General features: G+C 37.4%; 2 protein-coding genes across 3 annotated transcripts in view; one reads left to right on the forward strand and one right to left on the reverse strand.

Annotated features, from left to right (window-relative positions):
- LOC109917592 (leucine-rich repeat neuronal protein 3) overlaps window positions 1-6,700 on the forward strand; it is a 45,394-nt gene extending 38,694 nt beyond the window's left edge. The window contains exon 2 of the mRNA XM_020517434.2: window positions 3,639-6,700. Coding sequence (XP_020373023.1) covers window positions 3,990-6,119 — 2,130 coding nt within the window. The 5' untranslated portion in view covers window positions 3,639-3,989 and the 3' untranslated portion in view covers window positions 6,120-6,700. The remainder of the gene's footprint in view (window positions 1-3,638) is intronic.
- immp2l (inner mitochondrial membrane peptidase subunit 2) overlaps window positions 1-25,833 on the reverse strand; it is a 489,386-nt gene that overhangs the window by 280,710 nt on the left and 182,843 nt on the right. The gene's annotated exons all lie outside the window — the stretch shown is intronic.

Genomic DNA, 25,833 nt, shown 5'->3' on the forward strand with positions numbered 1-25,833 from the left:
TTATGAGGAAAGGCTGAGGGTCTTGAGGCTGTTTTCGTTAGAGAGAAGAAGGTTAAGAGGTGACTTGATAGAGACATACAAGATGATCAGAGGATTAGATAGGGTGGACAGTGGGAGCCTTTTTCCTCGGATGGTGATGGTTAGCACGAGGGGACATAGCTTTAAATTGAGGGGTGATAGATATAGGACAGATTTCAGAGGTAGGTTCTTTACTCAGAGAGTAGTAAGGGTGTGGAATGCCCTGCCTGCAAAAGTAGTAGACTCGCCAACTTTAAGGGCATTTAAATGGTCATTGGATAAACATATGGATGATAATGGAATAGTTTAGGTTAGATGGGCTTCAGATTGGTTTCACAGGTCGGCGCAACGTCGAGCGCCGAAGGGCCTGTACTGCGCTGTAACATTCTATGTTCTATGTTCTATCCTTGGCTTCAAAGTCACCACAGCCTCTTCCTACCTCTGCAACTTCTTCCTGCCTCCTCAAAGTTCATTGTGTTGCATAACATTCTCTCATCATCTCCTGGATCAATGCATCTTTCCTCCTGTTATTCCTCTGTAAAGCACCTTGTGAAATATTGCAGTTAACAAGTGCAGTATCAGAACAAGTTCCTGTTGTTAAATTTCGTTGAGGATTCAAAAGAAACAATTCCCAAGAGAAAAGCAGATGTTATTTTCTCCTCAGAGCAATGGATATGTAAATAGATTCTCAGAAAATAAATATAATTGCTTTGTGACAACTTTAGCTCATCCCACTTACTCTCTATTTCTTAAATGAATCTCTGTCCTTCACAGAGAGGTGCTGTCATTCCACAACATCAATAATAGATGGTATGTACAGCTCTGTTCATATAAATTAACAAATTGCATTTATATAGCAATTTTAATGTCGCATATCATCCAAAGGCATCTCAGATGAGCATTATGAGACAAAAGTTGACATTGGGTCAAAGAATGAGACATAGGACAGATGGCCAAAGGTTTGATCAGGAGAGGTAGGATTTAATGACTGCCTTAAAGAGGAGAAATAAATGATAGGCTCATATTTTTGGGTAATAATAGTGGGAATATGAAACAGGGCTATGAAAGATGGAGGAATTTTTAAGAAGATTACAAAGCAGAGCAGGTCTACATCATTAAGGGATTTGAATATTAAGTTAAGAATTTTACTGTGGCGGTGCTCCAGGAACAGTGGCAAGTACAGAGGATTTTTCTTTATTTGTTCATGGGATGTGAACAATAGGCCCACAGCCTAATTGGCCAGAGGGCAGTTAAAGGCCAACCACATTGACATGGGTCTGGAATCACTTGAAGGTGAGACCAGATAAGAAGAGAATTTCTTTCCTAAAACACATTAGTGAACCAGACAATGGCTACATAGATGACTTTATTGTTTTATTCCAGGTTTTTTATTGAATTCAAATTTCTCCATCTGCCATGGCAGGAATTGAACCCATGCCCTCATAAAATTAGCCGGGGGTTCTGGATTACTAGACTAGTGACATTCCCACTGTGTCACTGCCTTCCCATGAAGAGGATGTTTAGGATACTGTGATTTAGACTCCAGAATTTTGACTGAGCTTCATGGAAACCTACAAAGTCTTAGTTCTAAGCAAGCAATGACTTAGGCATTCACTATTTAATAATTACTGTACATGAAAATTACTAATTAGTGTACAAAACTTTTGCATCATTCAGAACTGAAGGGTCAGATTTTTGTGTCAAAGGAATTGGGAAGTGCATTCAATTTGTAAAGCCACAATCAATTTAAGCTTGTCGTGAAGCATTGGCTTTTCACAGGATTAGAGCATTCACAATCCTAGAAATGGGTCTGCCACCAATTATTTGGCAGGAATAGCAGCAGGACATCAGAGAATTGAAATAGCAGTTATTGCTGTGACTGCTGCTTATGCATGGTCTAAAAGAATGAGATAATCTTTACCTTTAAAGTGGTCACAACATGCTGAGAGCTGGGACCAAGGATAAAATAGGAAATTAAAATTTCATGGCTGCTAAGCAAGTTTTGTGCAAACTTCATTTTGTTTTCAAATGAATAAAATTGTTTCAGTGCTGCCACTCCTGTTCCAGCCAGGTTGCAACTGCTTCAGAGAACTCCTAACAGACACTAACACACATGAAACTCTCAGAAGATCACTCTTAATGAGCTCCATAATGATCTCAATCCATTCAATTGATGAGGCAGTCAACTTCATTTTCTGCATGTCCCTCATACACCTTAGGAAAGATGGGAGCAGAGATGGCAGAATGGAACACAAGCTACCAGTGCTATTTTATTGAAATCGCACCACTTTTCAGTCCTAATACTGGTTAGGAAAATTTGGTCCCAATTATTTATTGGCTAGTAAATTTATAAATTGAAATGCTGTCTTTGCTTCAAAAACCAAGTACATTTAGTATGAATTTTTATGTTATGTGTATGTGTGTGCTGATGCATTATCTTTTAACATAGTAATAGAAAATCACTGCTCAGGATAAGTTAGATTTAACGTATTTTATAAGGGAAGGAATATTATATTTAACAGAACACACTGGTCATTATTTTCCCCCACCTACTCAGATAATAGACCAAGAGGAAGATCATCAGCCTGATTTAAAACTTGCCTGAATTTCATTTTCCATTAGATGAAAAAAATGTATTGTGCACATAGATGGTGAAAATGTCTGCTCCATTAGGAGATAAAGCACTCTTAAAAAAAAACACCCTTCATAGCACCTAACTATTTTTTTTCCAGGCAATTTCATCAAAATGCCTCTGTGCTCATTTTTCTCCAAACTCCAGCAAAATGCTTGCTTATCTTTCGGTTTACAGTTGTGATGAAGAGTTTACATTGGAACTATTAATCCACCTTTTCTCCTGACAGATGCTGAGACTGTTGTACATTTTGCATTTGTGTTTTCTACATGAAATTGTACAAGCATAACTGAAGTACCTGTCCTAAAACACTTCAGACTTAAGTCCCTGCATTTAAATGAAATCACTTTAAAAAGGTGAACTCTGTTTTGTGAAAAGTCAATGGTTTTGAGAAACACAAAATCCTCTGTCAAATGCTCTGATGTATAGTTGAGTACAGTAGAGAAAGTAATTTCACACTTCTTAAATTCATTTGAAGAAGCTGGAATTATTGTAGTCCATTTGAACTCTGTGTGATAAACCTTTGGTTTTGCAAACACTTATTTTGTAATTCAGAATTCTGATGAAAGTAATATTGTCAGACTTCCCAGTGTGTACTACAAAAATAAATCAACAATGGACTCCTTACAGGTAATAAAATCCTGTAAAAGCTAATGCAGGTTTCATACACTATAGTATTGTGGAAAATACAATATTGAACATTTGAAAGCGTTTTTTTAACATCGAAGGTTATTGACTCAATTAACATTGTTAACAGTACAAGTTAATCAAACATAGTATGCTACTCATTCAAATATGCTTTTGTTTACTATTCTGGAAGTTTGTATTCTGGCCCTATTTGAATACCTACAGCATAAATACATTTACGTATGTTTACTCAGTACAAATTAACCATGCAAATGTTTATATACAAAGCTAAAGCCTTTGTAAATGTATGGATAAACAGCTTTACATTGCCTAATGAAGATTTTTGTTTTGTTTATTGTAGGTGATCCGATGTTATTTTAATGCCTCTCTAAAAAAGATGCTCAGGAAAAATGGGCAGACTATAGAAGAATAAATGAAGTGCATAATATATTTGCAGAATTTTCTGTGAGATTATCCCAGTTTATCACTTTCACAGTATCAAGGATTGAACAGCCTTACATGCATGGCATCTTTGGACAGGGTAATTGAAAGTTTACTTCTTCCTTTCAAGGATAGAAATCTGCCATTCACATGAAATATATAAGACAGCAAATGTTCAGCGCTTGGTAACAAATGATCTGGTGATTAAGCTTAACAGCAGTAATTGCAGAATCCTTAAACACTATTATTAGGCAGAAGAAACCATTCCAGGATGAAGGACACATCATTCAATGCCTGTGTTTTTATTGGGCTTGCAGTCACTGCAGTAGTACAAATGGTAGAAAGAAATATGGACTGTCCAAAGTCCTGTATTTGTGAAATCAGACCATGGTTCACGCCAAGATCTATTTATATGGAAGCTCCTACAACAGAGTGCAACAATTTAAACCTGGCTTCACTTCCTCCAAAAATACCAGCTGAGACACAAGTTTTGCTACTGCAGAGTAACAACATTTCAAAAATCGAGATCAAAATAGACTATTTGGTTAATCTTACAGAAATCGACTTATCACAAAACAATTTTTCAGCAATCTGTGACATCAACCTGGGAAAAATGCTCCAGCTAATGTCACTGCACCTGGAGGAAAACAAACTCAAAGAGTTGCCTGACAGCTGTTTGCTTGGACTCAGCAACCTACAGGAATTTTATGTTAATCATAACCAGATTTCCAGCATTGCAATGGGAGCATTTGTAGGTCTAAATAATCTTCTCAGATTGCATCTTAATTCTAACCAATTAACAACGATTAAAAGCAGCTGGTTTGATGCTATCCCAAGCTTGGAGATTCTAACAATAGGAGAAAATCCCATCACTAAAATTCAAGCCATGAGCTTCAAACCCCTCAGCAATCTGCGGAGTTTGGTCCTAGCTGGAATTAAGCTTTCAGAACTGGGGGACAATACATTAGTTGGCCTAAACAATTTAGAAAGCATCTCTTTTTATGACAACAGACTTATCACCGTGCCCCATGCAGCTCTTCAGAAAGTTCCCAATCTCAAATTCTTGGATTTGAATAAAAATCCCATTCAGAGAATACGGCAAGGGGATTTCAGAAATATGTTGCACTTGAAAGAGCTGGGCATTAATAATATGGCAGAACTGGTTTCTATTGATTGTCTTGCTCTCGACAATTTGCCTGAACTAACAAAAATTGAAGCAACAAACAACCCAAAGCTATCATATATCCATCCACATGCATTCTACAGAGCTCCCCAACTTGAAACATTAATGCTTAACAGCAATGCACTTAGTGCTCTCTACAGAGGCACAGTGGAATCTTTACCTAAACTGCAGGAAGTCAGCATTCATAGCAATCCAATAAGATGCGATTGTGTCATTCGCTGGATTAACATGAACAAAACACACATTCGATTCATGGAACTACAGTCTTTGTTTTGTTTTGACCCACCTGAATTTAAAGGTCAGCATGTCCGACAGATTCCCTTCCGAGAAATGACAGATATGTGCCTTCCATTAGTAGCATCTGAAAGCTTCCCTTCAGCTGTAAATTTAAGCAGTGGGAGCTCAGTCTCTCTGCACTGTCGAGCTACAGGACTACCAGAACCTGAAATCTACTGGATCTCACCATCCGGTGATAAACTTCTGCCTAATACTTCAACCAATAAATACAACATGCAACTTGAAGGAACACTGGATTTATTTAATGTAAGCAACAATGAAACAGGCTTGTATACATGTGTGGCCCACAATCTGGTTGGAGCAGATTTGAAAACAGTTCTTATAACAGTGAATGGCTCATTTGCACAATCCATGAATGAATCTCTGAATATCAAAATAAAAAATGTGGCATCGCATTCTATCTTGGTGTCTTGGAAGCCTGTTTCAAACTGTATATCAACAAATATTCAATGGTCTGCCAAAATGAATTCTGACAGCCCTCAACTTACCTATACAACCAGAGTTCCAATAGATATACGTACATATAATCTAACGCATTTGAACCCATCAACTGAGTATGAGGTATGTGTTGACGTAACCAACATTCATCAACAAACTGAAAAGAAATGTGTCAATGTCACAACAAATGGATTGGAGTTGGCTGTAAAATCAAACGGACAAAGTACAATCTCAGCACTTGTGGCTGTCCTTGGTGTAATCTTTGGTGTCATTAGCATGACGTGTCTCTGCTCTTATGCGACTTGGAGGATGAAGTATAATTCCAGCCACAGCTGTTCAGAAAAGTACATGCCGAGTAAAGCAATATTTCCATCAAACAACTTCTACGCTCCAATTATCAATATTTGGGACACAGCAAAAGAGAAGAAAGGACCACTGGAAGTTAAAGCCACGGTAATAGATGTATCAGCAACCTGTTCGTAAATTTTTTAAAAGGTGATGTTCATGAAAGCTGGTTACAACTGGACTGCTTTTAAATGTTGGATACAAAAGAAGAAGAAAAAAAGCACAGGCCCTGCTCATGATACTTGCAGGAAATGGGAGGAGACCCCTCTCCTATACTGTGCATTTTGTACGATGGACAGACATACACCAAACTAATAAAGACAAGGCAAAGATGTGGATTGGTGTGAGTGTCCTTTTGAGAATGGCAACTTTCAAAAGAAACAATCATCACCAGCCAACATAAGTTGTAACAGCCTAACTTATTTTCTGTTAATGTTAAACTGCTCACCACAGTCAAAAGATATGGTACAATGGCACAGTGATGCTAAGTAAAGGTTAAAAGTGTTTTTCCTGTATTTAACTATGTAATGTGTAAAGTAGTGGACTGTAATAGTGGTCTCCAAGCAATACCTCCTGTCCTGTTTTACACAATACTTTAGCTGGCAGTTGTTTAGAAGGTGGGCAGTTTAAAATAGAATGCCACATGTGGTGTTAGTGAATGGATACAATCCGTTAGAGTAGATCACACAGTGAGTAAAATCAGTATGTGAAATTGATTTTTTTGGAACAAAATTAACATTTTTGAATAAACTTACAATTATGTCTGGTTTCCTTTAAATTCAAGTGTTATAAATATTTTTCTGAACTGGAAGTGTGTTGTCAATAATTACAAGAAGTCTTTTTTTAATGCAAAGAGATAAACAGGAATTTCAGTTTCACCTAAATGGCAGATATTTCTGCACGAGTGTCTGATTTGTGCATGTTTTTGTTTGTTCTTCAGGTGAAATGAGGCATTTTTTTTTCATTTACTAAACTTCATCCACATTTTAAACTAATTTTTGGCATTATTCATTTTTATTGCTAATGAACTCAAACAGCAGAAACATGCCTTTCTTAATCAGCAATTTTACAAAAGCACAAGTCTTCATACATATCATTTCAGGATCTAACATTGAATTTTTATCTATTTATTTTGTAGTCAGGTTGGTTTTCTTCACATTCAGGGTGCCGTTACATTACTGGAGAAATGAAAACTGAAGCAATATGGAGAAGCAGCTTCAAAAATGTCTGGTAATACTGCTGATTTGTATCTTTACAATGCTAATGTCTTTTCCACACGAAAAAAAATCAGAAAATTGATAAATCACCATCACACACAACGTGACACTTGAATTTATCAGGTAGACTTGGTCATGCATCACCACAGATTTCAGCATCTTGGAAAAAGCTTCCAGAGCTAGGCGATTTGTCAAAGGCGAGAGTACAACCCATTACAATGCAGGTACTGAACAGATCAGCAGGAACTTGCTCATGTATCTAACATCCTTCTCTAATTCTCTCTTGTATTTAGTCGCCATTAATAGTGGAGTTCAAAAGCTACAAAATGACATCTGTTTGACACATCACTTTTATGAGTAAAACAGGATACTGCAGTAAAAACATTCCATCACAATCACTTAAACTTACCAAAGATTTATATTTACACAAAATAAATTTCACAAAATTTTATTGTTTTATAAGATAGACACGAGCAAAGCTCATGCAAGTTACATTTATAAATGTAGGCCAGCAAAGTGAGGCATCATGGGGGAATGGGACTTCCGATAAGTGAAGACACAGGCAATAGTTTTTGAATGACTTCAAATTTACAGACAGTAGAATTTGGGAGGCTGGCCAGGAAGGTTTTGGAATAGTCAAATCTGGAGGAAACAATGGATCAGGATTTCAGCAGCAAATAAGCAGGGGCAGGGGTGAAGTCAGCCAATTGTATGGAAGTTATAAAGGTAGTCATGGAGGTGGTGTAAATAAAAGATTAAAAGCTCATCTTTGGATCAAAAGTGACGCCAAAACTATGAACGCATTGACTTAACCTCAGACTATTACCATGAGAGAGATAGAGTCAGTTGCTAGAGAATAGTGTTTGGAACGGGGAAAACACCATTGTTTGGAAAACAATGTTAGTCTACCCAATATTTAATTGGAGAAAATTTCTGTTCATTTGGTCCTGGATGTTGCACAAGCAGCCTGATAACTTAGCAACAGTGTAGGTGTCAAGAGAGTTGGTGCTGAGATAAAGCTGGTAGTTGTCAGCATAAATGTGAAAACTAACGGAGCTAAAAATTTACCCAAAGGCACAGACAAACAGAGATAATAAGAAACAGGCACAAGTAGAAAATGATTTATGTTTATTTTTGTCCGTGGAATTTTTGCTGAGAGATGATACAGGTTCTATGGAGAATGAGGTTGAATCCATTTGGGTGGAAATTAGAAATTCTAAGAGGAAAAAGTCACTGATAGACGTAGTCTATAGGCCACTAAATAATAACATCACATTGGGGCGGGCAATAAACAAAGAAATAACTAATGCCTGTAAAAATGGTACGGCAATTATCATGGGGGATTTTAATCTACATGTCGATTGGTCGAACCAGCTTGGTCAGGGTAGCCTTGAGGAGGAGTTCATTGAGTGTATCCATGATAGTTTTCTTTAACAGTATGTAATGGAACCAACGAGGGAGCAAGCTATCCTAGATCTGGTCCTGTGTAATGAGACAGGAATAATTAATGACCTCATAGTTAGGGATCCTCTTGAAAGGAGTGATCACAGTATGGTTGAATTTAGAGTACAGATGGAGAGTGTGAAGATAAAATCCAATACCAGGGTCCTGTGCTTGAACAAGGGGAACTACAATAGAATGAGGGAGGACTTGGCTAAAGTAGACTGGAAACAAAGATTTTATGGTGGGACAGTTGACAAGCAGTGGAGGACTTTCAAAGCAATTTTTCAAAGTGCTCAGAAAAAGTATATTCCAGTGAAAAGGAAGGACTGTAAGAAAAAGGGTAATCTGCCATGGGTGTCTAAAGAAATAAGGGAGGCTATCAAATTGAAAGAGAAGGCATACAAAGTGGCCAAAAACAGCATGAAACTAGAAGATTGGGAAAACTTTAAAAGTCAACAGAAAGCCACGAAAAGAGCTATAAAGAAAAGTAAGATAGAATATGAGAAAATACTAGCACAGAATGTAAAGACAGATAACAAAGTTTCTATAAATATATAAAATGAAAAAGAGTGGCTAATGTAAACGTTGGCCCTTTAGAGGTTGAAAAGGGGAATTTAGTTATGGGATATGATAAAATGGCCGAGGCATTGAACAGATGTTTTGTATCGGTCTTCACAGTGGAGGACACTAATAACATGCCAGTAATTGACAAAGAGACGAAGGTAGGTGAGGACCTGGAAACAATCATTATTACCGGAGAGGTAGTGTTGGGCAAGCTAATGGAGCTAAGGATTGATAAGTCTCCTGGCCCTGATGAAATGCATCCCAGGGTACTAAAAGAGATGGCGGGAGAAATAGCAGGTGCACTGGCGGTAATTTTCCAAAATTCGCTGGACTCTGGGGCAGTCCCAGCAGATTGGAAAACAGCAAATGTGATGCCACTGTTTAAAAAGGGAAGTAGACAAAAGATGGGGAATTATGGACCGGTTAGCTTAACCTCTGTAGTGGGGAAGATGCTCGAGTCTATTATCAAGGAAGAAATAGCAAGGCATCTTGATAAAAATTGTCCCGTTGGACAGATGCAGCATGGGTTCATGAAGGGCAGGTCATGCTTGACAAATCTTTTGGAATTCTATGAAGACATTACGAGCAAGGTGGACAATGGGGACCCAGTGGATGTGGTGTACCTAGATTTCCAAAAGGCCTTCGACAAGGTACTGCACAAGAGGCTACTGCATAAGATAAGGATGCATGGCATTAAGGGTAAAGTATTAGCATGGATAGAGGATTGGTTGACTAACAGGAAGCAAAGAGTGGGGATAAATGAGTGCTATTCTAGCTGGCAGTCAGTGACTAGTGGTGTGCCTCAGGGATCAGTGTTGGGACCGCAATTATTTACAATTTATATAGATGATTTGGAGTTGGGGACCACGTGTAGGGTGTCAAAGTTTGCAGATGACACTAAGATGAGTGGCAGAGCAAAGTGTGCAGAGGACTGTGAAACTTTGCAGAGGAACATAGATACATTGAGTAAGTGGGCAAAGGTCTGGCAGATGGAATACAATGTAAATAAATGTGAAGTCATACATTTTGGTAGGAGTAATAGGAAAAAGGATTATTACTTGAATGGCAAAAAGTTGCAGCATGCTGCTATGCAGAGGGGCCTGGGTGTCCTTGTGCATGAATCACAGAAGGTAGGTCTGCAGGTACAACAAGTAATTAGGAAGACAAATGGAATTTTGTCCTTCAATGCTAAAGGGATTGAGATTAAAAGCAGAGAGGTTATGTTGCAGCTGTACAAGGTGCTGGTGAGGCCACACCTGGAGTACTGTGTGCAGTTTTGGTCTCCTTACTTGAGAAAGGATGTACTGGCGCTGGAGGGGGTGCAAAGGAGGTTCACTAGGTTGATTCCAGAGTTGAGGGGGTTGGCTTATGAGGAGAGACTGAGTAGATTGGGATTATATTCATTGGAATTCAGAAGATTGAGGGGGGATCTTATAGAAACATATAAAATTATGAAGAGAATAAATAAGATAGAAGTAGAGAGGATGTTTCCACTGGCAGGTGAAGCTAGGACAAGAGGGCATAGCCTCAAGATTAGAAGGAGCAGATTTAGGACTGAATTGAGAAGGAACTTCTTCACCCAGAGGGTTGTTAATCTATGGAATTCCTTGCCCAGTGAAGTTGTTGACGCTACTTCAGTAAACGTTTTTAAAGATAAGGTAGATACTTTTTTGAACAAATCAGGAATTAAGGGATACGGTGAGAACGCGGGTAAGTGGATCTGAGTCCACAAAAAGATCAGCCATAATCTTATTGAATGGTGGAGTAGGCTTGAAGGGCCGGACGGCCTACTCCTGCTCCCAGTTGTATGTTCTTATGAAAAGTGGACAAAGGAGCAACAAATACATAAAAACGACGGTGTTCAAATGTCACGACAGCACAAAGTGATAAACTTATTATCAACTCAACTGTTTTTAACTCACTCTAGACACCAATGGTAATTAGGGAATTATAATCCGGCAAGAGTTAACTCCTTAGAGGAAAAACTCAGGAAAAGATTAACAAAGATTTCTAAGTTTTGACGATTAGGCAAACCCTCGTTCATTGAAGGCCAACATATTTTAGCATCAGATCAGAAATTTATTACGGAATTTGATTTGGGTGCTAATGTGTATAATAGGTTTTGCTTGAAGGATTTTGCATGATCTAAACCGAGATTATGCAAGGCATAATTACGTATATACATAATACATAAAACACTAAAAAATATAAAATGTGATAAATGATTCATGTAAGATCAATAATACGGTACAGTCATGCAGTCTACTTGCCCTCCCAAAATTAAGTTTACTTACATAAATAAGTGGTGTGAATAATTAATTAGGACAAGTTCCTTTCTGAGGTTCAGTCGATTATATGAATCAACCAAAATGTAATTTTACAAGGAAAGCATAATTTTTAAAAGAAATCATATGTAAGTTTTAAATATGGATTTCCAAGAGTCTGGTTTCCTTTCTTTGAAACATGGGAGACAATATATGTAACCACTGAAAACGAGTGAATGATGGTATAAAGTCACTTTGAAGCAGCAGCTGGAGGAATATGGAAATAGTTTGCTTACGAATGTGATCAGCAATCATGTTTGTCAAGTGTTGACTAATTCACTAGTTAACAAAATTATGTGAATAGCACTAGAGTCACAAGCTCCACATTGCATTTTACTTAGTAACTTTGTTATTGTTTTAGTAATTATCTTGCAATTAAAATTATAGAAATCAATAGGAAGGATGTTGTAAAACTTGAAAGGATTCAGAAAAGATTTACAAGGACTTGGCCAGGGTTTGGAGGGTTTGAGCTATAGTGGGAGGCTGAATAGACTGGGGCTATTTTCCCTGGAGCATCAGGGGCTGAGAGGCGACCTTACAGAGGTTTATAAAATCATGAGGGGCATGGATAGGGTAATAGACAAGGTCTTTTCCCTGTGCTGGGGGAGTCCAAAACTAGAGGACATAAGGTGAAAGGGGAAGATTTAAAAGGGATCTAAGGGGCAACCTTTTCATGCAGAGGGTGGTGTATGCATGGAATGAGCTGCCAGAAGAAGTGGTGGAGGCTAGTACAACATTTAAAAGCTATCTGGATGAGTATATTAATGGAAAGGGTTTAGAGCGATACGGGCCAAATGCTGACAAATGGGACTAGAATTATTTAGAAAATCTGGTCGGCATGAACAAGTTGGACCAAACGGTCTGTTTCCGTGATGTATATCTCTACGCTCTATGACTTTAATAGCTGTTTATTAATAACAATGCAAGTTGTGAATGAAAAGATTGAAGAAATAAGTGTCAACAATCAATTTCTGAAGCTGTTTAAATTGACCTAATTCATTAAAGATTATTCCGTTTCCTCAGCGCCAAAATACTTGTTTAGACCTATATCTAAATACGCCCGGCTCCCTATATTTTTCAGTTTATGAATATATTTTCTATATTTGTATTAGGAAACTGTCCTCATTACTTTGGCTCAGAGATACACGTTTAGCGTTATACATGCCTATACATATGGTTATACATACGGTGCATGGGATCAAGTGAGCAATACAGGCCATAGTGACAAGAAGATGCATGGGAGTGTAAGACAAGACAAGACCACACACACCACAATGCAAATGGGAACCAACAAGCAGAAACAGATCTTCCTGTACTGACAGCAATGGTTCACATTTTATATTTTACATACAAACTGGCCCCCTCTTTCAGAATGATCTTTCAAAAATTCAAAGGTCAATTTATGCAATGCAATCTACAATAATTGCTCTTCCATGAGTTTGAAGAACTCAAATTCTTCAATTTGAGAAGTTACAGTTATATTTACTGTTGTTAAGTACTGCTCCATAATACTCAAGTGCTATGCCCTATCATCTAGTAATATCTCAAGTAACAGACATTTGTAACAGAGACCTTTTTACTTCTTTCTGCCACTCAAATAAACTGATTTTGAAAACTAAATACAGCAATGCAACGTCAGTTTATATTGCAACGGAGTGAATATTCTGCTTATCTCTTAGCAGCTAAAATATGCAAAACAGCATTTTTGTAAATGTCTCAACTTGTGAAAAATTGCAATTTGTGAAGTCAGCATGGTTGCCCAGCAGAGAGACTTACTAATAACACGCTCCACTGCAAAATTGTACGATGTCTATTTACACTGGTGATTCATTTCTACTGAACTCTTAAACTTCACTAAGTCACTGAAGGAAGTCACAAAGTAAAAGCAGGGTGCTTTCCCACAGATAGCAATAATGAAAAATTCTAGGTGACTGTTCACTAAAAGCAATAATCTACATTTCAGATGTGAGTGGAAAACATTGTAAAATGGAAAATTCTTCTTCGTGTTGATTAATTATTAAGAAAACAACTTTTTAAAAAAAATTTAATTCACATGTTCGCATTTTCTGAACTCTTTTAAAAGAATATCTTCAAAGAATATATATTATTGAGCAAGTTACATCCCAATGTAAATGAATTCTATACTCTCATACTTGCAATGTAGTATAAATTTATATTTATAAGCAGCATATATCACATTTTTTTTCATTCTTCACCTCCCTGAATTTATTATGTCCATTTGAAAGGAGGGGCAATTTACCCTGTCAATGCCTCTTCACAAATACTGACTCAGAGGTGTATGAGACCAGCCCAACACAGTTTAAAAATCTCTTTTCCCTGACAAATAAGTATCAAAACACTCAGAGGAAAACAAATGACATCACAGGCATGATACAAGCTACCCTAAGCGATATCTGAAAATTGGTTTCTGTGATACTATAATTCTATAGTATTTTATTGATTTATCCAGAGAATAATATTGGCAAACAGGTGCAAGATGTGAAAACTAAAAATTCAGTCAAATGTTTTATTAATTCTCTGGTTACCACATGACTCACCCAAAAGGGTTAAACACAAGAACAGGAGTACAGATAACAAGCTGTAGAGCTGGATGAACGCAGCAGGCCAAGCAGCATCAGAGGAGCAGGAAAGCTGACGTTTCAGGTCGAGACCCTTCTTCAGATAGCCATTTAGCCCCTAATGCTGTTCCACCATTCAATGAGATCATGGCTGATTTTTGGCCAAACTCCACATAGCGGCTTTTGGCCTATGTCCCTTTATACCTTTGCTGAACAAAAATTTCTCTATCGCAGATTGAAAATTAACAACTGATCTAGCATCAATTATGAAAGAGAGTTCCAAACATCTATCACCCTGTGTGTGTAGAAGTGCTTCGTAATATCTCTCCTGAATGGTCTGATACTAATTTTTAGGCTATGCCCCCTAGTTCTATAATCGCCAACATAATTATCTACGCTGTCCTTTCCTGTTAATATCTTGAAGACTCTGACCAAATCACCTGTTAAACTTCTAAATTCTAGAGAAAATAGGCCTAAATTGTATAATTTCTCATAACTTAACTCCTGGAGTCCAGCTATCAATCTTGTAAACCTACTTTTTTTAATCCCTTCAAGGACAATATATCCATCCTAAAGTGTAGTGCCTGGGTCTGCTGACAGTACTCCAAGTGAAGTCTTTTACTCCCTAATCTTAGCAGTAACTACCATATAAATGGCATTTTGGCACTTGATGCAACTCATGACAATTGAACTTCAGATCTCATTTCATGCCATTACAAAATCCACCTATTTTCACTAATGTAACATCACCCAACTTTGTTCTGTCTCAGGTTACTCATGTCTGCATTATCGTTAATCTTGAGATTTCCAAATCAATCTTGGCATGTCACACGCGTTCAATTCTCTATTAACCTTCGATCCTGAAAAACCTTGCTGCCCGTGTCTTAACTTTCAGCGACTCCCATTCCCTATGACCCCCGTGCTTACTGACCTATATTGGCCACTAGTCAAGCATTATTTTGATTTGACATTTTGCCAGATTTCTCAACTACTTCATCCAATAGGTAACATTCTCCAAAATGAGCAAACAGAATGATATGAACACTAATTATGAAAATGAGACAGACTTCAGACCACTTCTCTAAGATGGGCAGTCTGCTTGTCACCAGAAGGGCACATGCACCCATTCCACCCTATCCCAATAAAAATGATCCTAGAGGAAGTGTACAGAAAGCTAACTTGCTATAACACTGAAAGAACCAGCCTTTAATCTAATTTGGCACTCCTATATTGAGTAATTCAATTTGACCTTCTAATTAGGGTGGCACGTGGCTAAGTGGTTAGCATTGTTACCTTACATCACCTGCGACCCGGGTTCAATTCCAGACTCAGGTGACTGTCTGTGTGGAGTTTGCATATTCTCCCCGTGTCTCCAGTTTCCGGCCACAGTCCAAAGATGTGCAGGTTAGGTGGACTAGCCATGCTAAATTGACCATAATATATAGGGATGTGCAGGCTAGGTGGATTAGCCATGGGAATTACAGGGTTAGGGTAGGGGAGTGGGTCTGGGTGGGATGCAGCAGGCCGAATGGCCTGCTTCCACACTGGAGGGATTCTATGAATTGCTGAGTAGCTGAAAAATGTGTATTAATGACATTTCCAGCTAATTCACTGACACCACAAGCTCATCAATTGTTTCGGTGCACATATCCCTCACAGAATTGTTGCTCTGCATTCATGAATTTTCAAATCTGTACTTTACATAGACCACACAAAGTTACATGTGGAAGATGGACAGGTTAAATATACACCAAATTGTACACAATAGTAAAAATGTGATCTACATATTTTTAAGGAACTAAACTTTTGATAAGCTCAAATGATTGTAGAAAATTCCACTGCAAGCATTTAAACTTGCTACCATTTCATGAGCTCCTATATTGTATATTTGCATGACTATTACAGCAAGAAATGATTTAGAAATATACCATTTTGACATTTTCTCCCCACTTGATGGCATTTATGTACACAGGCCAAGTTGTAGGATTAATTATTTTTCAATAATTAATCATTTTGACTTGATTAAACAAGTGAGGAATCACATTATATTTGTTTGTAGTTAGTTGTAAACAGTTTCTGTAAGGCAAAAAAAACATATGACACAGGTCAAAGTATGGTCATGGGTTTACAGTTTTATTGTTGCGTTATGGCTCAGGTTAATGTAAAGCTCGACTAACATGTGAAAATGCTTTCAGGGAAAAGGATTTGACTCAAGGACACGGCTATATTTTAAGTTGTTTAGTTTTGTAACTTAGTGTGGACAGGAATTGCAGGTCTATACATGGACACACACATATATATACACATTCTTATATGGCATGTGCATAGGTAAGATATGCTACCTTGAAATTTGGTTCTGTCATGAATTCTGTAGTCTTGTAATTGTTTCAACTACTTTAGATATGTTAGCTGGACATTTCAAATAATAGTAAAACACTAGAGATTGACACTAGGTGCCCCAAGTAGACACATAAATGGCCTCATTGGTACCACCGCTTCTTGATTAAGATATACAGAGTTGGTAAGCTATGGGAGACAAGCTGTTGCAGAAGGGATGAAGAAGACAGTAAGAAGTGATGTCACTAATATGATTAATCAGGAATTCAGCAGACACTATCTAGCCCATCCAAGAGAGACCATGAACTATTATTGCACCAAAATACAATTAGAGTTCAGGATGTCTCTGGTCATGCACAGGGGATCTTGGCTAGCAAAGGTTAGTAAGTGTAGTTCTTCATGGTTCAGTGAATAATAAATGAGGACCAAAAACAGAAAGAGAACTTCCATGAACAGAACAGGAGATTTGAGACTGGTCAACCAAGGTTGTGAACTGGCAACCCAAAGTGGATCCACTGAAAAACAACTGTTCTTATTCAATACTATTTATTTTGTACTTGTTGTGATAAAGTTAATAAATTCTGTAAAACTTGTGCAAACATTTGTACCTGGAATAGATCTTGAAAATAATCAGAACCAGTAAACATTTTGATTCACTCTCTCAAACTTTGTTTATAGTTGAGATTAATTTAGGTTTTACTGTTAAAGTGGACCCCAAAATCTTATAAATATATATAAAATACATATTTCTTCAAGCTACATTTTGCTTTTCTCATAATCCTAATTACCTTGTGGTTCTTGCATCCTGAACAACACAACCATGATGCCCTGACATTCTCACATTGTTTCTTCTTGCTATTATTTTGTTCTTTCACACCAAAGTACCAACCACTGAAACCCACCAGCATAAAGCTAGAGTACAAAATACTTAATCAGTGTTGAACTTCAGAGGTAGTCCCAAGCACACAGAAGATTTTTCACATCGGATTTACCAATTCAAGCTCCCGGACTGGGGTAATTTAAATATGTTCTGACAAAAACTAATACCCTACAGGTGAGTATAGATTTGATTTGGAGACTCAAAAGAGGAGATGGGTTTCACACACATTCAACATTCAGTTAATCAAAAGCAAAACACCAACATAAAATTAGCAAGCCTCCAAAAACTGAATTTTCAACGGAATGTAGAGGACAGCCTGAAGATAGAGTATGCTGATATATCACAGTAAAGCCATACAAGTATATAGCGAGCACACAACTACGTATAATCCGTAATCCAAACCTCAATGAAGCCGTCACGAGATAGATGGCTGGTGCTTCCCTCAAATGTTCAGATAAAAAAGCATGAGAGTACTGAAAGAAAGTGTGATGAGATTAAAAATTACTTTCATACACTGAAATTAACACTTCATAAAATTTAATGGCATCTTTTACCAGACATAATTTTAAAAAGGTAGTAATTGATACCATTTTGGTTTACTTTTCCATATTTCTAAGGTATTTCAAAGTCAGGACATTTAACATCTGATAATATGAAGGCAGTATACTTCAGGTTCATGATAGCAAAACCATACACTTGACATGGGTGTATGAAGGGGTCTGGGAGATGCTGCATGAACTTGAAGTTCAAATTCATATATTTTATCAATAATTAAACAGGAGTCCCTTACAGTTAAGTGGAACAAATATGAACAAACTACCAGACAGCATCTAACTTAACCTCATTAAAAGACAACTTTCTGAATGTAATGCAAATCAGAATTAATCTCAATTAGGTGAACTTTGATGTATTCAGATATTTGTTAAATGTTTCCAGTTTAGATTGTGAGACTGAGCTAATATATTTTTGATAGAAATATAATGTCTAGATATAAACAAAGCTATCTGTAGCTTTATATAACTTGAACTTGCTCTGGAAAAATCATAGGGAAATATAGTTCCAAAATTCTGATCAAGAAATCCAAATTAGAATATAGATAGTTCACAGATAATTTGTAAGTGACTCCGACAGCTTTTGAAAATAATCAAGAGCTGGGAAGAATGGATATAATATCTTTTTACAAAGTTTCTGATAAAGTTACAGTTGTTTAAAAAGACTGATAGGATGATCAGTGCCCATTGCTGCTTGAATTTCGGATTAGAGGGATTAGTCAATTAATTAGTTTCAAAGCTACGCTGTCTTTCATGCAAATTTCAGCTTTTCTGGAAACACAAACAATTTATTTTCAAAATACAACATTTAGAGACCGAAATAGAAATCTCTTGCCAATGGATTCTTGGAAACCTCAGTTTCAATGTTTGTAACATATCGAGCATTCAAGTGAATGGGTGGTACCTGCTATTGACATCTGGCAGTGAGAGGCCAAGAAGTCACTGGGGATAGAAGCGGGAGTAGTGAATTGTGATCATTAGCAAAAATGTTGGATGTTATAAAACATAACTTCACTATAGTTCCACCCAAAATTGAAAAATATTTTTACTTATTCTATGGCTCTGCCAGCATCATTGCCCACAACACAGTCATGGGTGGGCAATTTGCCCACATTAATAACATTCTGAAGTCAACAGCAAGGCAACATGCGAAAATGGCTCAAGCTAAATCATTTTTGAAACTCTACTACTTTCCTGAGGGGAAGAAGTGGTCTGCACTTTCTATATTTCACAAAAAACGTGTCCCTGATCAATATATAAAGACTAAACGCCTAAACCCACATCCTACCATTTCAAATGATGTCACTGCAAAATTAATAATGGAGCTTTTATATTAACAATATTCCCAGTGTACTTTCAGCAGCAAAAAGGGTTTGTAAGAAGTACATTAAAAAGTACATTTCAACATGCTCTGTACTACATACCCGCACTTTGTTAAGGAACTTAGTCAGCTAAAAAATAATATAAATATTGGTTTGTTAATGTTTTAGGGAGAAAGAAACATTTTTATGGAAAGGTGCTACATTCTCCTTTAAAATAAGTTGTCACATATACACCCAGGACAGGAAAATTTCTGATCCAATATTATCCCTGTATACTAATATTCAACCTATCCAGTTAAAATGTGGGCATGTTACTAAAATGTATTTGAGTCGCCACACAATGTGTACAGGATTTAGGAGTACTTGGTCCATGAACTTGGTTCAAGGAAAGCTGTTTGTTTTCACTTTTTACGAAAAATCTTACCAATACTCTCATAGGAGAGACTTAGCAGGGTGCATGACTAATCCTTCCAGGAGTGCAAATGTGCATTTCTATTCTAATGGCAATAGTAATTTTCAAATGAAACAAGCCACTGCCACATACAAATGTGTGAAGAGGATTCACTGGTACTTAGTTCCATGAACTTGATTCATGGAAAACTGTTCACTCATTCAGTTGAAAAGCTTAGGAAGATTCTCATGTGAGAGGCTTAGCAATGAGCATTAGTAATCCTGCTAGCAGTGCAAATGGCACATTTCTATTTTAATGGTAAAGATTCTTCTCAAATGAAGCAAGTCACCGATAAGTAAAATAACAGAATCATATAAAATTAGTTAACTTCAGTAGTTTGTAAAATAAAAATTATGTTTTCATTTTCCTTTTTGTTTATGGGTTTTGGGTTTCACTACCATGGCCAGCACTTGTTTTTCATTCCTAATTGCACTGAGGAAAGTGGCCTTCGTAAAGCACTACAGTACATGTGCTGTAGGTATGCTCAGTGCTGTTGTGGAGAGTTGCAAATTCTTGGCCCAGCAAGAGTAAAAGGAACAGTAAAACATTTCCAAGTCAGAATAATGTGAGTCTTGGCGGGAAACTTGCAAGTGGTATCAAAAGTGGCTTTTGACAGAGATTGCAGGTTTGGAAGGCACTTTTAAAGGAATCTTGATCAGCTGCTGCATTACATTTTGTAGATTTGAATTGTCCAATCCTTTTGCATGCTGAAAGAGGAGGGAGAGATACACTTCAGTTTCTCTCTCACTTTCATGGGGCCCATGGGAAAATTTCAAAAAGATAAGGTTTGCCACAATAGTAAATATGATAATCAGAAAAAAATCAATAATTTAAATAAATGACAAATTAATAAAAACATTTTGTTTTGGTTTAAGAAGCAAAGGTAAAGGGAGAGTCTGGGCTGTGGGTGTTGATCACCAGAGAATGGTGGGACAGGACTGGGACAAAGTTATGGAGTTGAGTTCAATCAACCCCGACTTTGGTAGTACACACAGCAAGTTGGCCTCAAGGAAATCATGAATGTGTGGATCAGAAGTGGATCAGCCTTTCAGCCTGGGTTTTCTGACGTTCTGAACGTCCTGTGTGGACACGTAGGAAGAGAGAAAAGAGGAGAATGCTCTGTATCTGGCTCACTCTCAGTCTCAGGATTTACATGCTCCCTCTCACGCCATCTCTTCATACCTCATGCACTCATTGTCAATCCCTATCTTACTCATTCTATGCTCATCGTTCATATACATTTTCTTTCCTTACTTCCAATATTTCTTTTCTTTCTCTAGTTTCCCTTTTGCTCTCACCCCTTTCCATCTTCATTCCCCACATTTCCTTTCTCTCTTGCTCTTATCCCTTGTTTCTCTCTCTTTCTTAGCCCTTTAACACTCTCTTACCATTCTCCCATTCAGACTCTCCCTGGCCCCTTAAGCTGCAAGAAAAATAATCTATGGAGCTCTGCCCTCCAAACATTTCCACTGCCACCAGTATGATTACCATATGATTAACATTTCTCATTGAAGTTTCCAGGTTCCTTTTTATCAGAGCCTTTGAGTTTGGTATGAGGCAATTTTGAGCCCTTTCCTGGAATCCCAAATGGCCACTACGGTCACTGTAAGGCTAACCAATTATAGAAGTGAAAAGGTGTTCAATACCAAATGTGTTTATAGAAGAAGATAGGTTTTTCTCAAGGAAATATTTGACAGACCCAAATTGCATCTTTTTGGACTCCTTCAGGGCATGGTATCTGTGCAGAAAGGAGAGCACTGCAGATCATGAAGAGAAATATCAGAGGATACCGCAGCATATAGATAGGTTGGAGGCTTGAGTGGAGAAATGGCAGATGGAGTTTAATATGGAAAAATGTGAAGTGATGCATTTTGGAAGATCTGATACAGGAGGGAAGTCAACAGTAAATAGCAAAACCCTTAGTAGCATCAACATACAGAGAGGCCTAGGCATACAAGTCCACCATTCCCTGCAAGTGGCAACAAGTGGACAAAGTGGTCAAAAAGAAATTTAGCATGTTTGTCTTCATCAGTCAGAACATAGAGTATAAAAATTAACAAGTCATGTTGCAGCTGTATAGAACTTTAGTTAGGCCACATTTAGAATATTGTGTACAGTACTGGTCACCACACTACCAGAAGGATGTGGGGGCTTTGGAGAGGGTACAGAAATGGTGCACCAAGATGTTGCCTGATTTGGAGAGTCTTAGCCATAAGGAAAGATTGGCAAAACTTGATTTATTTTCACTTGAACATCAGAGGCTGAGGGCGACCTGACAGAAATTTACAAATTTGTGAGAGGCATAGATAGAATGGATAGTCAGAGTCTTTTTCACAGTTCAGAAATGCCAGTTACTAGAGGACATAAGTTTAAAGTAAAAGGGGCTAAGTTTAAAGGAGATGTGAGAGGCGAGTGATTTACATTGAGGGTGGTAAGTGACTGGAATGCATTACCTAAGGAAGTGGTGTAAGTGAATACAGTAGCAACGTTTAAGAGTCACCTTGACAGAATAATTAATGGGCAGGGTTTAGTGGGATACGGACAGTGTAGAGGCAAACAGCTTTTAGTTTAGAAAGGCATCAAGTGTCCGTGCAGTCTTGGTGGGCCAAAGGGCCTGTTCCCACACTGTACGATTCTTCGTTCTCCTGCTCGGGTTCACAGGCCCTCTCCAGCAATTCAAAGCCTCTTTCAGCCTCACCTGCTCTCTGCAGGCATTATATCCGTGCAGTGCCTCCCCCACGCACTAAGTATACTCACTACCAGCAATGTTGTCACTGCCAGAATGCAGGCTTCAGCGTGACTGAAGCTATACATGTTTGTGGCTCTTCTAATCTGAGGCCATTCCTCTCCTGCATTTGTTGCTGAAAAGCTATCAACAGCAAATATGAATGAGAAATGGCAGCTGATTGGATGAGCATCTCCTCACAGAAGCTTCCACTCAAATTTGTAACACGGGAAGAGCACCAAACAGGATCCCATCTGTTCGACAAGCTGTTGAAGATGGTACACACTTTTGCCAATGTGCATTAGTGTTGTGAGACTGAATGTCTAAGGCAATGGATGGCATGTCAATCTGCCTTGCCCTGAATGATGTTGATTTTCTTGAATGTTGTTACAGCTGCTGACTTCCAGGAATTTCATCACACTTTTTGCTTGTGTTTTGTAAATGGTGGACAAGCACTGAAGAATCAGGGATGTGAGTACCCCAATATGAATTCCCAGCTGCTGACCTAATCTTGCAGCCACCAGTATTTATAATGACTGTTCCCATTCCGTTTTGGTCAGTGGTAACTCCCAGAACGTTGATGGTAGATGATCTTGCAACAATCGTGGTATTAAATGTCAAGGGGACATGATTAATTTCTCTCTCTTACTGGAAATGATCATTGTCTGGTCCTTATGTGATGTTAAGTTATATGCTGTTAATCATTCCAAAGCTTCTTTAAATTCTATTCCTGTCACAGAAAATTATAAGAATGTAAACCCAGACTGAACATTACATCACATATCAAAACAGGTCATTTCCTTTCTTTCAGAAAAATGTATTTTATCTCCTGCACTAAACTACAAACTAAGCCTGAAACATTCTCGCTTGCTTTCAAATATTTATACAAAATATATCTGAGTATGTAACCTCTTATTCCTGAGACTTTGATTTTTATTTTGCCATCATTAATCCTAGCAGATTGCCACATTGTCATGTGCAAATTATAATTCTTCCTTATTGATTACCAATATGATCTCCATAGAGACTTTTAAAAATTTAAAAAAGCAATTCGAGCAACTGAAGAATGATGACAAGATTTCATGTTTTAATAAATTTACTCTAACAACAGAATAAGAGCATATTGACTAAAGACTATATTTGAGGGCATGGTATATGCTAAACCTTGGATAAGAACAATTCCCTACTTATTTTTAGTAAAACTTAAAAGAACCCATAGGTTTACATTAATCAGTCCTTTAAGTAAACATTTAATTCTCCCAGAATCAGTTCAACATTATTCTTCGTTTCCAAGAGCTTACTTCTGTTCTTTTTGTTTCGCAGTTTGGAAACAATAACTCCAGAACTGTCTTTCAAAATGCAAGATTTTTCTGAAAACTTTGCCCTCTAACTGAAGATAAGAAAATCATCCAGCTTTGTTATAATTCCTCAGGAATTTGGTCTTTTCAATCCAAGCATATGCTCCTACATACGATCCATTGCAGACAACAACAGTCTTTCACCTTCTAGCTGCTCTCTCTCACAGAGTCTGGCAGACCAACTACATCTGAGAGCTTTCAGAGATATCTGAGAAGCCCTTTCATGCTAAAAGTACATTTCAATCACATGGGCCTTGTATTCAGGTAGCGATGCTGATTACTTATCCATGAGAGCCTAACTCTCTTTGATCTTGGAAGTAAATGGACTGTTTAAACAATAAAAGTTTACAACCCAAAATTCTCAACATTGTTCTGGGACTTTGGCCATTGACAGCTCACCCAATGCTAACGCACAGGCTGCTGGTTTTATTCTAAAGCATAAATACTTTGTACCTTCTCCCCAATCTTGTCTCCCTTCAATCTCAAGCTCCTGACCACCAACACTTAACCAGGAGCAAAATGGCCTTTTAAAAGGAGGCAAGGATATCCCAGCAGTGGTGGGTATTTCCAGCTCGAGTGAGTGGGGAGAATCAGGCTAGCATTGGACGAAAGTAGTGTAACAGCGATCTGGTAGGTTGTTAATGAGGTGAGTTTGGGAAAATAGTGTGAGAAATCTCACTAGGCCTTGCGAGGAAAAACCCTCTGTGAAACTCAGTGAAAATGACACTTTGCTAAAATATTGTAAGATTCAGCACTGAAGAAAAGAAAGTATGATTAATCCAAAATTATACTGAACTGAATCACTTTCCATTGAAATCTGGATGTTGTGTAGATCTTTTCAACTATTTTTAGAAGTAAAAGTGAACTTCTTCAGCACAATAATACGCTCAATTAAAGTACAATAAAATCAATTCATTAAGAATGTTCACACTATGCTTCATGTTTCTATGACTTTATACAAAAGCTTTCATAAAAGAATCTACGCTGCATTCTAGATTGAAAACAAAAAATGCTGGAAATCCCAGCGGGTTAGGCTACATGCTGACTGACCTGCTGTGATTTCCAGCATTTTTTGTTTACGGTATAGATTCCAGCATCTACAGTAATTTGTTCCTTCATAATTGTAGAATATGTGTTTCTTTTTAAAAAGGACACTCTGATCATTGTACGTAAAAAAGGTGATAATGGAGAAAATTTGTAAGAAATATTCATATCAGAATAACAGATTTCTGCATCAGTGGAACCACAAAATGCATTTCTGAAATGCATAAAAAAGAAATTATCCAAAACAAGGTCAACTTTGTAACAGAATATTGTATTTTTTTTTCCCATTAGTAAATTCTAGCTCTGAAAATTATGCAGCACAGCAACCTGACTAAAAAAATGCTTTCCAAAAAAGTAAATGTCCTCCACCATAGGACATTCTTAAAACTACTGTGTCATAGAAAGGGTATATTATCGATTGATTCATTTATTACACTATCAAAAATTTATTAGCACTGGAAACTTTAAAATGGATGTCTCCAGTCATAAACAAAATCACAATTCACAAAAAAAATCATATGCTCTTTTCCTGTGTTTCAGCAGAATAGCTTAAAACTTTGCAATTGGTCTTATGGAAACTGTGAGATGTTATTCATTGGTAACGTTTAAAGACATAAGCAAATCAATATCTTTCATGATATAATATTGGATGAGACCTCATCAGAAAAGCATACAAAGTCAAAGGGGAAATAAAATATAGCAAGGTTAAAAAAAAAAGTTACTTTTACAGTCTAAGTGGGAAGAAAATTATATCATAAAAGGTGTTTCATGCAGTGATACTTCATGCAATCATGCTTTAAGATGTGATTGGCTAGGGTAGTTCATACCATTGGCTGAAAATGCATAATCTGTCTCTTAGTGGTTATTATGTTTAATTTTTGGGGTGTTGTTAATATTGTATAAAGTAATGGTTCCGAAAGTGTTAATGTTGGAGACCATACTAAGTTCATCCAATGTGATGGTACCACAAGGACTTGGGTGGGAAAAGGCAGATTATTTTAGGATCTTGTAGGTTAAAGACCTATATCCACAGGTCTTCATAACAATGCCTAATTTA

Source organism: Rhincodon typus, chromosome 18 (assembly GCF_021869965.1).
Source record: "Rhincodon typus isolate 14 chromosome 18, sRhiTyp1.1, whole genome shotgun sequence".
Classification (NCBI taxonomy): Eukaryota; Metazoa; Chordata; class Chondrichthyes; order Orectolobiformes; family Rhincodontidae; genus Rhincodon; species Rhincodon typus.